At 37.4% G+C, this 15049-nt stretch overlaps 2 protein-coding genes across 3 annotated transcripts in view; both read right to left on the bottom strand.

The window, feature by feature from the left end:
• LOC147409993 (protein ACCUMULATION AND REPLICATION OF CHLOROPLASTS 3, chloroplastic-like) overlaps positions 1 to 12420 on the bottom strand; it is a 76903-nt gene extending 64483 nt beyond the window's left edge. For both annotated transcript variants that reach the window (XM_086432186.1, XM_086432187.1), the window contains exons 1-2: positions 11996 to 12420; positions 8950 to 9008 (exon numbers count right to left, since the gene is read on the bottom strand). In XM_086432186.1, the coding sequence (XP_086288312.1) occupies positions 8950 to 9008; positions 11996 to 12351 (415 nt within the window). In that variant the 5' untranslated portion in view covers positions 12352 to 12420. The remainder of the gene's footprint in view (positions 1 to 8949; positions 9009 to 11995) is intronic.
• On the bottom strand, positions 813 to 7978 carry LOC147409994 (uncharacterized). The gene is made up of 2 exons (XM_086432188.1): positions 1177 to 7978; positions 813 to 940 (listed from the first exon to the last, which is right to left on the bottom strand). Exons 1-2 carry the CDS (start codon positions 1682 to 1684, stop codon positions 903 to 905), a joined length of 546 nt encoding a protein of 181 aa, XP_086288314.1. The 5' UTR covers positions 1685 to 7978; the 3' UTR covers positions 813 to 902.
• Positions 12421 to 15049: the final 2629 nt, after the last annotated feature.

Genomic DNA, 15049 nt, shown 5'->3' with positions numbered 1-15049 from the left:
GATGATAACATTTATAACCCTTTTGATTAGAAGGATACCCAAGAAAGACACATTTGATGGCTTTAGGGTCAAGTTTGGTGCGGTCAGCTCGAGAGACATGAACAAAACACACACACCCAAAGACTTTGGGGGGAATGAGAAACACCTTATCAGGAGAAGACAAAACCTCAATGGGAATTTTAAATCCCAAGACACGCGAAGGCATGCGATTAATAAGAAACGTAGCAGTTAAAAGAGCATCCGACCAAAACACTTTCGGTACATTCATAGTAAATAAGAGAACTCTAGTAACTTCCAATAAGTGACGATTTTTTCTCTCAACCACGCCATTTTGTTGAGGAGTACTCACACACGTGGTTTGGTGAATGATACCATGCTCACTAAAAAATGAAGCAAGACCATCAGACATGTATTCTCCACCATTATCAGATCTAAGGACTTTAATTTTTACACAAAATTGTGTTTGAATCATTTTGTGAAAGAGTTTAAATACAGAATACACATCACTTTTAGCTTTGAGTAAGTAAACCCAAGTAACACGAGAAAAATCATCCACAAATGTAACGAAATAACGAAAACCACGTAATGAGGTAACTGGGGAAGGTCCCCACACATCAGAATGAACAAGAGAAAAAGGTGAACTGCTTTTGTTACCACTAGCAGGATAAGAGGTTCGACAATGTTTAGCAAATTCACACATCTCACACTGAAGATCTGACACAGAAATAGAACAAAATAACTGAGGAAACAATCGTTTAAGCAACAAAAAAGAGGGATGGCCAAGGCACCTATGCCACTGTAATAACTTCTCAAAACGATGGCCACTTCGAACAGTAGATGGAAGCTTCTGGACTGAGGTAGCAACCCATGATGGGGGATCCAAAAAATAAAGTCCTCCTTCCTCATGCCCCGTACCAATCATCCTCCTCGTATCCAAGTCCTGGAAAACACAATGAGAAGGAAAAAAAGTGATACTACAATTTAATGATTTCGTGATATGACTCACAGAAAGGAGGTTTAAAGCAAAATTAGGAACATGAAGAACAGATGATAAGGTCATAGATGGATGAGCAATAACACTACCCTTGCCAGCTATAGAAGAATAAGAACCATCGGCAACTTTTACTTTGTCCCTACCAGAACATATATGATAGGATGAAAAAAATGAAGACATACCAGTGATATGATCCGATGCCCCTGAATCAATAACCCAAGAGCTGTTAGGAGTGGAAACAGACGCACTGAAGGCCGAGGCCGAAGTACCTGAGTAAGCGATCGCAGATGTAGAAGCCGTACTAGGAAGCTCCAATTGAGCCATAAAACGCCGAAAAGCCTCAATCTCACCTCGAGAGAGGTTAGTACTATCAGATGCCGGTGTTAGAGTTGGAGTAGGCTCTAATGTCTCCATGGAAGTAATAGAAAGAGCACTTGAACCCCTTCCACTATTGTAACGACTACCTCCTCGGCCAACGGCGAATGAACCTCTATGTGATGGACGGCCATGAAGATCCCAACAAGTATCCTTAGTATGGTGAGTACGACCACAATTGTCACATTTCAACTTATCTTTATCATCAACAGTTGTCCCTGAACGACCACCGCCTCGAGCACGACTACTATTGCGACCTCCTCTTTGGGACATTGAGGCTAAGGCTGATCTCTCATGAATGGTAGGTTGAAGCATAGCATTACGACGACACTCCTCACGATGCAAATAGGAATATACTGTAGTTAATGATGGAAGAGGCTCCTTTCCTAGAATTTGAACCTTGACTTGTTCGTACTCGGAGTTTAAACCGGCAAGTAACTCAAATACACGATTTTATTCAACCAACTTCTTATACGCAATAGCATCGATAGAACAATGGGCCCGAAATGTCTGATAATGATCCAACTCTTCCCATAGACGTCGGAGAGTGGAGTAATATGTAGACAAGGACTTATCACCTTGCCTCATCTGCCAAATACTATGGCGCAACTCATACACACGAGCTGTGTTGCCTACTTCTGAATATGTCTCTGTAACTACATCCCATATTTCCTTGGCGGTTTGCAAAAATAAGTAATTACTGCTAATGTCGGGTTGCATAGAATGGAGTAACCAAAACATAACAATAGCATTCTCTGCATCCCATCTGTCAAAGGTTGGATCTTCAGAATCAGGAATTGGTAACCTACCGGTCAAATATCCCATTTTACCTTTTCCTTTAATGTATAGTATGGCCGATTTAGACCAAGCAAGGAAGTTATGGCCATCTAGCTTCACCGTAGTGATCTGAAGATTAGGAGCAATACTTTGAAGATTACTCATACTCCCTTCACCATTCAAAGACACATTCGAAGACTGACTAACCTCAGACATTGTAAAGAAACTTTCGAAAAAAAAACAACACCTTGTGAACACGAAATACACTCCACTAGATATCCGAAGTTGATGTACACTTCACCCGATGGAGAAACACACTTATTATCCTCTTTAACAACACATGGCAAGCATTAGAATATGGAGAACAAGTCAATCCATATCAGAAAATACCACAAGAGATCAGATTTGGATAAAAAGCACCATTTTCAACAAAAAAAACAGAAAAGGGGTCCAAAGAAAGGATCACCGAAGCTTCAATATTTGACCAATCGATCAACGGCCACCACCATTAGATTCCTCATAAAAAAACGACCAAACTACTCATGTCCAAACTCAGAAACAAGTAATCGAAATGAACAAACGGAGAGAAAATGACAGATCCTGAATTTCTGTCATTTTTGTTGATTTTTCACTAAAAACATCATAACTTGCTCAAAACAACTCCAAATCGCATGAAACTTATTCCTAAAATTCTCTAAAATCACCCTCTCTTAGAAACAATAAAAAAAGGTCAAAATATCCGACGAAAACAGCACCAGATGACGTCAACACGTCGGTTGCTGACCTCATCAGACGCAGCAAGTAAGAGAGTCTTCTTGTCTCTCTCCTTTTTCTTTAAATTTGTATCTAAGGTCCTTATTGATCTTGAGCTCTGATACCAAGTAGATTTGAGAGTTTTAGGATTAGGGCTTTTGTGGAGAAGAAAAGAGATGAAGAGAAAGTTGTTTTATTCTCTCTCTCACTCATATATATATTAACATCATAAGAGTGTTACTAATAACAAAAGAACTCTTGGAAGATTAGAAATAACCAAGAAACCCTTATAAGAATTTCTACAAATGGTGATCATTTTACCGATGAAGTGTTAGATAATGGGGATGCAAATGAAGATGACATTGATTTGATCAGTTAATGAATGTTATACCTGTGGTCACTTGTAATTTAATATGGGATTTGGTGATTTATAATTATAATTTGACATGGTACTTGATTATATAATATCAATATGTAGGAGGAACAATTAAATGGTCCTAACCCTAACACGATTTTTTCATGATTTTTTTTTATTGTTCCCTCATTTTACAGTATTTTTCGAATTTTTCCCTTGCCGACATATTCTCAAACCCCTACTTGGTGACTATGGTCATAAAATAAATGAACCTGTTAAATAAGTCTGTGTCAAGTCTGTGTCCTTTTTGGTATTTTCCCTTTACTCATATTATGTAATACTTATATAGTCTAATTAGGGCTAATTAATTTAATACTTCTTTTTTCCTTAATCTTCTTCTCTCTAAATTCGAACTTGGTATCAGAGCCAAGCTCTCTACCTCCATCGAAACCTACTGCTACATACTCCATCGACTGACTCTTCCTTAAATCATCACCCAACTCCTCTCGTTTTTCAATTCATATCACCCCTACAGGGATCCTCTGTCACTACAAACCCTAATCGCATCATGCGATAGGGAGTTAATAACTGATCTAAGCCTGCGATCAGGCTGTTCTCACAGCAATGGTTGTATCTAAGCCCTACGACACCCAAGGCGACTATTTATGGGCATTGCAACACACAAGGTAGCCTTTTTGGTATTGTGCGACCATCGTAGGTGGCTGTATGAGGTGTGCGATCATTGTGGGTGACTGTCTAAGACCTGCGATCACAGCAGGTGCCTTCTTTGTTTTCTTTTTACATCGTAAGAAGCTACTCTGGCTTGTGCGACACAGCAGACTGTTGTTCTGAACCCTACGATCACAGCAGATAGCTGTTTTTTATCTTTGACCATCGTTGGTTGTTATATGAGATTGGTGTGCAGTCTATGAATCGGTACTGCAAATTCAACAACGAAATTCTTACTCTGTTTTTTTATCTTTGACCATCGTGGTTGTTACATGAGATTGAGAGCACCACGGTACTTGTAAAGAGAGTGGTGACAGTCGTTTTTTAACACCTACAGAGATTTTTTGATTCCTCGCTCACAGTAATGACTACTCGGGTCACCCACATCAGTATTTGATCAACTTTCACGGTTTTTTACAATTGTGCCTCTTGTTTTTTACTTGAACTCCCTTCAAACCAAAGCATACGGACCCCTTGATGGCCTCTGAGACATCATCTTCCTCGATCACTAGTAATGGATCGACTGGCCTTCCTTCTCACTTAACCGATTTGCCAAGCATTCAAATTACTACCATGAAATTAGATGGTCCTAATTATCTCATTTGGGCCCGATCGGTTGAAATGTTTATTAGTGGAAAGGGAAAGATCAATTACCTCACAGGGACAGACAAACAACCTGCACAGACCAACGCTTCTTACTCCCATTGGTTTGCTAATGATTCTATGATCCGATCGTGGTTGGTTACATCTATGCAACCACACATTGCAGCCGGTTTTATGCTATCCTCTACAGCAAAACAGATATGGGAGTTTGCTAAGAGCATTTACTCGCAACGTCAAAATAACGTTCGGATCTTTAACTTAGAATGTGAGATATCTCGTCTTTCGCAAGGTGATTCTTCAATTACCACCTATATATCATAGCTACGTGCTCAGTGGGAAGAGTTGACCTTCTATTCCTCATCCTATGACTAGAAGGACCCTCTTGATGAGACATTGTATGTGTCCATTATGGATAAGAATCGGATTTTTCAGTTTCTGGCTGGTCTTCGGGATGAGTTTGAGTATGCGAGAGTTTATTTATTGGGTATGGATCATTTTCCGTCCCTTTCTTCGGGAGATCATTCCGCTATGCTTGCTCACCTACCTTCTCCACAGTCCCCCAGCGGGTCTTTGCCTACCCGTCAGCGACATAAGTGTAATCATTGTGGAAAGTTGGGTCATGTGAAGGCTCGTTGTTATGCACTTCATGGTCATCCTAATCAGCATCGTCAACAGTCTCAACGATCTTCAGCTCATGTAGTTTTTCAGCAGACGATTGATTTAGCACCTCCTTCAGCTATTACCTCCCCATCGGATTCGATATCTCTATCCCAAGCCGAGCTTGACAGGTTCAGGAAATTCTTCAATCAGATAGAGACTTCATCTCAGTCGGTTTCTACCTTCGCTCACTCAGGTACCTTTGCATCTGCACACAGTGTTTCCACCACTTCCTCACCATGGATCATTGATTTTGGTGCCTCAGATAACATAACCAGTACGTCCTCCCTATTTAAAATTTATAGTGTTTACTCTGGTCATCGCAAGGTTCGCCTGGCTGATGGTTCTTTGTCTTCCATTGCTGGTCAAGGTCTTTTACCTGTTACATACTCTTTATCCTTAACTAACACACTACATGTTCCTCAACTTACTACTAATCTTGTATCCGTCAGTAGTCTTACCAAAACTTTGAACTGCAATGTAACTTTTTATTCGTCTCATTGTGTCTTTCAGGATCTGGAATCGAAAAAGACGATTGGCACTAGACGTGAAGTGAATGGATTGTATCTCCTGGATGTTTCCAATTCACCTAACACCCATTCTGCTCTTCAGCTTAGTAGTAGTAGTAGTCAGTCTAATAAAGTTCATGTAATGCGTTGGCATTTACGCTTAGGCCATATTTCCTTTGGATATTTGAAACACATATTCCCTAATTTATTTAATAATAACAATTTGCTTGATTTTTCTTGTGAAACTTATCAATTAGCTAAACATGTGCGTTCTTTTTATCCTATTAGTATGAATACTACTACACCTGCTATGTTTGAGTTAATTCATTCTGATGTGTGGGGTCCTTCCCCCGTCACATCCACTCTTGATTTTAACTATTTTGTCTTATTCATTAATGACCACAGTCGTACTACTTGGGTTTATCTTATGAAACACAAGAGTGAGATTTATGAGATCTTCAAGCAATTTCTTGCTATGGTTCATACCCAATTTGGTCGTACCATCAAGACCTTCCGTTCTGATCATGGTAATGAGTACACTTATAGTGAAGTCTTGAAACTTTATTTAGAGTCTGGCATTGAGCATCAAATGTCCAATGTTAAGACCCCTCAACAGAACGGTCGATCAAAAAGAAAAAATCGCCATATTCTAGAGTTAGCCCATGCCATTTCTATTGGCATGAATGTGCCCCAAACCTATTAGGCTGATGTAGTTCTTACTGTTGTTTACCTTATTAATTGGACCCCTTCCAGTATTCTTCAGTTTGTCACACCCCTCTCTAAGCTCTCTCCAGATCGTCCCGTGTTTCCAATTCCTCTGCGTGTTTTTGGGTGTGTCTGTTTTATTCAAATTCTTGACCAAACTCATACTAAACTTGACCCTAAGGCCGTCAAATATATCTTTCTGGGTTATTCCTCTACCCAGAAAGGATATCGTTGTTACCATACTCATTCTCGACGACATTTCATTTCTCGAGATGTTTCTTTTTTTGAGCATACTCCTTACTATAGTAGGTCTGTTGGCATTCAATCTAAGTGGTTTCCTTTAAATTCACCTGATGATCCCTTTCCTTCTTTATTTCCCCTTCCCATGCCTGTTCCTCATTCTCCACCCACCGTTAGTTCGTCCCCTCCTCCATTGCAGGTTTACTCTCGACGTCCACGTGATACTACCATCCATCTTATGTTCGACCAGCTCGCCTCCATCTGTTCCCTGTGATGATCGTCATATTGCCACTTATAAGGGTAAGCGCACTTGTGCTTATCCCATTTCTAATTATATACATGATTCTGCACTCTCACCCTCCTATCGGAATTTTCTTGCTTCTGTTTTTGCTATTTCTCTTCCTACTACTATTGCAGATGCTATTGCCCATTATGAGTAGCGAGCAGCTACGATTGATGAGTTAACTGCTCTTGAAAAGACTCAAACTTGGGAACTTGTTCCTCTTCCGCCTAGAAAGAAAGCTGTGGGTTGTCGTTGGGTATTCACACTTAAGCATAATCCGGATCGTTCCATTGCTCGTTATAAGGCACGTCTGATGGCCAATTATGCTCAGACTTATAGGCTTGATTATCAAGAAACTTTTGCTCCGATTGCCAAGATGACTACCATTCGCGTTCTCCTTTCTGTTGCTGCTATCAGAGGGTAGCCTCTCTTTCAGTTAGATGTCAAGAATGCTTTTCTCAATGGTGATCTTCAAGAAGAAGTCTATATGATCCAACTTCCTAGGTTTCTTACTTCTGCTTCTTCTGCCCATGTTTGTCGTCTTCGCCGGTCTCTTTATGGCCTGAAGCAGTCTCCTCGTGCCTGGTCTGAGTGCTTCACTAAGGTTATGCATCAGTTTGGATTTCATCAGAGTTCTGTTGATCACACCTTATTTTTGCGTCACTCCCAAGGCAAAACTGTTACTCTGATTATGTATGTGGATAATATTGTGATTACTGGAGATGATGAAGATGGCCTTATCGAAGTCAAAACTTACTTAGGACGTCAATTTGAGATTAAAGACCTTGGACATCTTCGTTATTTTCTAGGTATTGAGGTTGCGAAGTCCCAGTCCGGTATATTTCTTTCTCAGCGTAAGTATGTCCTTGATCTACTAAGTGACTCTGGTCAGCTTGGATTTCGTCCAACTGATATTCCTATTGAGCAGAATCACAGGTTGGCTGATTCTGAGGGGAAATGTTTGTCCGATATTGGTCAATATCAGCGTCTTATGGGAAAATTGATCTACTTGTCTATGACTCACCCTGGCATTGCCTATGTTGTTAGTATTGTAAGTCAGTTTATGCACTCGCCTCGAACATCTCATCTTACTGTTGTTTATCGTATTCTTAGATACCTTAAGGGATGTCCTGGTCAAGGTATTTTATTTAAAAATCATGGTCATCTTCGCGTTGAAGCATGGACAGATACAGATTATGCTGGTTTAGTGACTGATAGAAGGTCTACTTCTGGGTATTGTACTAAAGTTGGTGGTAACTTGGTAACCTAGCGCAGTAAGAAGCAGGATGTAATTTCTCGATCGAGTGCTGAATCAGAATACAGAGCTATGGCACTTGGGAGTATGTGAATTGTTGTGGCTCAAGATCTTACTAGCTGATTTATATCTTCATGTGCCGGTCCCTTTCTTACTATATTGCGATAATAAATCAACTATTAACATAGCTGCAAATCCGGTTCAGCATGACAGAACGAAGCATATCAAAGTTGATCGTCATTTCATTCGAGAAAAGATTGTTTCTGGACAGATTTGTACTCCCTTTATTCCTACATCTCAACAACTTACTGATGTTCTTACTAAAGGTGTTAGTAAAGCCTCCTTTGAAGATGTCTTGTCCAAGTTGAGCATTGTTGATATCCACGCACCAACTTGAGGGGGAGTGTTAAATAAGTCTGTGTCCTTTTTGGTCTTTTCCCTTTACTCATATTATGTAATACTTATATAGTCTAATTAGGGCTAATTAATTTAATACTTCTTTTTTCCTTTATCTTCTTCTCTCTAGATTTGAACTGAACCATTATCTTAATTCGTGTCAACTTATGTATATTATATGATTTTGGCATATTATGATATTCTGCATTGAAACTCAGTCAACAGCACTAAATGTAGCCAACATATAAAGTTTTTAGTTTATAAATTGATAAATAACTTTTCAGCCAACTAAAGATTCAAAGGACCAAAGAAAAAAACCTTTTCTAAGGGACCTCTGTTGTAACTGAACCTCCTTTGAATCTTTCAAGAGAATATTCCTACAATACATTTCAATGACACAATCAGCCATGCATCAAAAAAAAAAAAAAATCACAAACAGATAGAGAAATATATACATGGACCAAAAATGTATCACTCAATCCAATATGGATGGCAACCGAGTGGCACTTACTAGCATCAGAACTCAAATCATCTACTAAGCTAATATCTACAATGCTCAATTGGCTAAATCTGGATTATTTTCATTAATATTGTCAAATGTATTGTCGATGTAATTGTCTGAAAAAGCTTTGACACCAAAAACACAAAATAATATAAAGATAAGGAAAAATCATGCTTGCTTCCAAAATAGCATGAAAAAATATCTTTATCATAATGTTTTCTATAGTAGAACTAGAGAAACTCTATTGCCACTCCAACTTTTGCTAACAGCTAATTCATATTTAAATCACCAAAGAATTAACACGCAGCTTGGGGTGCTGTTACCAAAAGTTGGTGTGGCAATAAAAGCTCCCTAAAATTATTCAGAAAAGAAGTTGCAACATTACTTCAAGAATGTATCATGCAGCACCAAGAAGTAGGATCACGGATCGGTAATGATTTTATTGACCAAAGGACACAAAATTATTCACGGCAACCTCAACAAGACAAATATACACATAATGCACATCTAGAAGAAATATAAATCTAAGTTATGTCCACTAATAGAGCCAACAATAAAACAAATGAAAAACAAACGAGACGTTCAATGACAGATGAATTCATGGTTCAAATTATTACTGATGTGAAATGTATGGGCTGGAACCTCTAGGTCTTGGGTGTGATGAAGCTCATACATTGGGAATTCATTGGGTCATTGTCTCAATTTGTATCATACCATCTTGGTCAAGACATCTCGTTTTTTAAATTGATAAAGGTGAACCTCAAGATCAAAACTTAACCTGTGACACTTGATCATAGCTTTTTTTCCTTTCTTTGAGATAAGTAGGCCAGAAAATGGAACATATAAAGTAGGCCAGAAATTCTGAAACCCACTCAAAAACAATAGAGAATACTATCAAGCACCAACTAAAGATTAACCCATCAAGATACGAAATCTTCATATCTACATCCCCTTGCACTCTAGATTAATAGAGGTCAGCAGTATACTATCACCTTACCCCCCTGAGAATGGTAGCCTCGTGTCTCCTATTTCTCTTCAATATAATGATTCCTAACATTCTTAATGGAGCAGCATATAGTAAACACGATTACACTCCAAAAACCTACTCTTAAGCATAACTGCATAACACTGTCTATAACAAAATCCAGAAAGAAGTCCATCCAAACTTCTCCAGCAATCAATCAGTTACCCACTCTCTCTACACATGAAGTACATTTTTTCAATAGATAGAGAAAATTTATTAAGAACAGCCACTATAGTCAAACAAAATCTAACCCAAGCAAAAGATCTTCAAAGAACACCCCCGAAATTCCTTGAACACTTTGCTTCAAAAGAACATGAACCCCTTAGCACAACAATAATAACCTCTTGGATGGAATTCTCCTTCCCCATAGAAGCCTAAATATTCTTAATCCTCTCTTTCCAAAAGGCATAACACACTGAGAAAGGGGTTTGAGTCTAACGATTCTTTTTGGGTGAATTACTATTTCATGAGCTGAAAATGAGTTATTTACGATTCCGGCCACTTTTCATTTTAATTACCAAAATGTGAACAATCATGTTTTTGTTAAAAAGAATTCAGAACGAAGTAATTTTTTTTTTTTTTTTGATAAATAACGAAGTGAAAAACCTCCGAATTCGTATCATTCACGTTTTGGTAATTAATATGAATAGTGAGCCGGAATCGTAAATTCATCAAAAGTTGATCACTTTTTCGTAAATATCTCTTCCTTTTTTGCAGGGACAAGGCCACAATCTACCAACTATGCAAAAAAAAGATATAGAAGACGGAGAGCACCAACAAACGGTAAACATAGACATAAAACGAGACCATAATTCATGTGAGAAAGAAGAATGGAGAGAAAAGTGATTGGCTGATTCGCCACTAACTTTGCAAAGCCAACAAAAGTCACTAGAGTATTCGAGATGCCTTTCCACACTCCCATCCTATACGAGGTAGAACAAGTTAACAACATCTCATCCATGTCTTTCGCACCCAAAGGTTCTTATATTTACTCTTCTTAATGCATTAGTCTCCTCACCAAATCTCCAATGCCATTTACCCAAGAAGGCTTTCTCGATCTCACTAAAGTTTCACAATCCTACTAGATTCCACTACATTTTGAACGGAATAAGAGTTTTCACTCAACCAATTGATTCTAGAACTCTTCAACTTTGTCCCCTTGGAGAAATTTCATGATCAACATCTCCAATAACCCATGCCACAACATAGGCTTGATAAAATAATTTCGATGAGAGAAAATTTCCTCCATTTGAAGGTACTCCCCATTTTATTATGTCAACCTCCACTCAAGTCTATTGATTACATGGTAATAAATTGACTTTGATCTATCACAAACTCCCAGACAAAGCCTTGAGCATACAAAAGCCAACTTTCCTACTTTACACACAAGATTCTCGACTATCCTTCCCAAGCTTGCAACCGATATTGGTGTGTTACCCACTATACTGTATAGGATTGCACAACACAAACAAAAAAATAAAAAATAAAAATCTATTTTTTTTTTTTTTTGCATTGCTGAACTCGTATAGTATGATATGCACGGCATTGTATCAGATTGCAGACACGAATACAAAATTACAATGTTCTAAACTCACCAATTCAACTTATATAATAGACCTATAACATATGGATCAATTGGTACAAGTCAAATCGTGATAAACTATCCATAAAATAAAATGAATTTGAAAGAATGAGTAGGATTGCAGGAATAATAAGATCACAAGCGACCGATCGGAAAAAAAATAAAATAAAAACTCCCAAGGAATCACATAGTGTAAATTTAATTTCAAATCGATTTCAGGAAAATTTTACTAGAAATTAAGAGGGGAATGGCGTACCAGAATCTCAGAGACGACAATGAAGACTTGAAAGGAGATTCGAGACAAAAATCGAGAACAGCGTCGTTTCGGCTTCCAATTCCAACCACTTCGACGAACTTGGAATCTTCTCCTCCTCCCCAAGAAACATCGAAATCTGCTCGAGATTCTTCATTAAGACAGCCATGATTTGATGACGAATCATGCTCTGAACTCAAAGAAATTCGAAGAGGAACAATCGAGATTCGATTAAGTTTTCTGTAGAAGTTTATGCGACGAGAGAAACCGCCATTGAAAGAGGGTTTTGGAGAAAAAGGAGAGAACAATGAGGGTTTGGAGATTGGGAAGGGAAGGCTCGTTGGAATGAGAAGCTCCATGATAAGCTACAGTCATTTATTAGAGGATGATTTTCTTTTCTTTTGGAGAGAGAAAACAAGGAGAGATGGGTCGAGGGAAGGAAATAAGGATCATAATTATTAGTCGAGAGATTTTATTGCCACACCAACTTTTACTAAAAAAAGCATCCCAAAAAAGATGTGCGCTAATCATGTTTCCAAAACTCGATTTGGCGTCTCAACTCGTCCATGGACGAGATCGAGTTGTCTTGGACGAGTCAACTCGTTTAACATCTCAATTTTATATTGATTGATTTGCATATATTTAAATTAAAATAATTATAATTTTTAATAAAATAAGATAAACAAGAAAAGAATTTTGATAATATGACGCAGTTGTGACCATGATTTTTAAACTTGTCCGCGATCAATAAGTATTACCCGAGTTAACTCAGTATCAGAGCTAAATGAGATCAACTCACAAAGTATTTTGAGATGATCGCATATCGTGAGATAAGCGAGTCGTCTCAGATAATATTTTCTAATATCTCGAGCGATACAAATGAGACAATGTAGAAAATAATTAACTCATGAGTTAAACGAGACGTATCGGACGAGATTTTCAAAATCTCGTCCGAGTTAATAGAGACAAACAAGTTTAAAGCCTCAACCCTCTATTCTTTCACCCTTAAATCAATTTTTTTTAATTTTATATTTTTTGGGTTCATTTTTTAATAGGGATCATTTCAGAATTTTTTAGATTTTTTAAATGGTTAAAAACCATTGTCTCAACGTCGAACAAGACCAGACGTATCGTCTGAATCAACTCAATATCGGAGCTGAACGAGACGAGACGTGCTACCGAGTTTAAAAATCATGGTTGTGACTAATTCACTTAACACTATTTTCTCTCTCCTATCCATAGTGAAATAAAGAAAACTTTCTGATCTAATCACCTTGTGACATTAAAAACATGATATGATGCAATGCACTTGTAGAGGACAAAATTATATGAACTTTAAAAAGAAAAATTAAATAATTATTTTTCACTGTTGAATTTTATTTTTTAAATTGGGTACTCGTTGTCCATCCATTTTCAACATGTTGGATCAAGCTCAAAAAATAATTTTTTTTAATATAAATATTTTCATAAAATCTAAAAGGCTAGGTTGTTGGAGAGTAAATGTGATAAACAAATCACGTGATAATAATATCCCAAATGTAACTTCTCAAAATACATTAAGTCCGACAATATGAATTAGAACACAAATCACTAAACTACTAAGATAAACCTCAAATTAACGGAGGTTGTAAATCCTCAGCATACTCTTTAAATGGGACCTCGAGCGACTCTTCACTTATGGGCTCCTTAATAAGAGAATAATCTGAAATGTAGGACGCTCCTTAATAAGAGAATAATCTGAAATGTAGGACAGGGTGAGTAATAGGGGAATGTTATTTGGATGAACATCATTCTAATAGCAAGTCATCCTACATGAGTAATCAACTGAACGATTAAATAATGCAGGTTTTCATAATATAACATACGGTAAATGTCTAACCATAATCACTAAACAACTGATAAAAACTCTAATCAATCATTTTTATCATTTAAAATAATTCATACTACCTTTAAATTGTTAATCATCTATTTACATCACAAAAGAAAGGAAAAATACATAATACAAACACGGCAGTATAGTCAATAAAAGAGTAGAGGAACAAGCAGATATAACTGCCTCAACTATGACAATTTGATATCCCAAACTTCAAATCCGATGTGGAATCTCATCATTATAATCTAATTTTGTGACCAGTCTAACATACTAGGGTTGGATGACCATTTATTTGATTTAGACTAGTCATTGACTAAGAACCCAATATTGAGTTCAACTAACAATGAGATCGACCATTTGACGACTACATACTAAAAGTAGTTACTAATTAACCTAGGAGACCCTTCACGTCGAAGCCTATCAAGAGGCAATGCATGTGAACTCCAATTACCTTTACAACTATATAGAGACCGCTTGTACACACAAAGTTCCCCAAGAAAGAAGTAGGAGAAATTTTCGAATCTCAAAATTTATAATATGTTCTAAGGTATCCCATACTACCGAAAAACATATGACATCTAATACTATCCTAGATTGACCCGCCGCTTCCGGATATAAAGCAATGTGCCACTCTTTGTAGGTTATCTACAACTATTTTCTAGTATACAAAACCAGTTTGATTTTGTATATAGTATATCATTATTTCTATTGAAAATACAACTAAGATTTAGTAGTGCTTTCCAATGACATCTATCTGTCACTCCATCCATCCATATATCATATCTCATGTGATCATGGGAACTTGAAATATACATCCGTCTATTTATCTCTCATGTCTTACGTGGCATGGTCACTACATAAGACTAGAGGAATTGTCACATTAATTAGTTGAGAACATACGTTCTCTCTATCAATCCATAATCATCAATCAATCTCTATCGTCCTAAGTATCTATCAAAGTACTTTCGTTTTTAAAGTCATTTGAGATCCATAGAGCATCAACTAATTCTATTCGATGGTTTTGGTTGAGTAAAAGATTAAAAAAAAACATAATAAAACCATAAAACGCAAAAGCTAAAAAAGCTGTGAAAAATTGACTAAGGCCCCGTTTGATAATGCTTTTAAAATTTACTATCATATTTTACTGTAAGAAGCAGTTGTCAAAAACAGCTGCAAAAAGCTAA

This window comes from Akebia trifoliata, chromosome 2, assembly GCF_017979445.1.
Source record: "Akebia trifoliata isolate Shusen 1 chromosome 2, ASM1797944v1, whole genome shotgun sequence".
In the NCBI taxonomy this organism is placed as follows: domain Eukaryota; kingdom Viridiplantae; phylum Streptophyta; class Magnoliopsida; order Ranunculales; family Lardizabalaceae; genus Akebia; species Akebia trifoliata.
Note: the sequence above shows the minus strand (reverse complement) of the source record. Positions and strands in the feature narration are given on the sequence as shown.

What these genes read in the sequence shown, in the direction of transcription:
- LOC147409994 (XM_086432188.1), bottom strand. Translation starts at nt 1,684, where the DNA reads ATGCTTCAACCTACCATTCATGAGAGATCAGCCTTAGCCTCAATGTCC. An exon ending in GGCATCGGATCATATCACTG is followed by an intron (nt 941 to 1,176) that starts GTATGTCTTCAT and finishes TGTGTTTTCCAG; the next exon opens with GACTTGGATACGAGGAGGAT.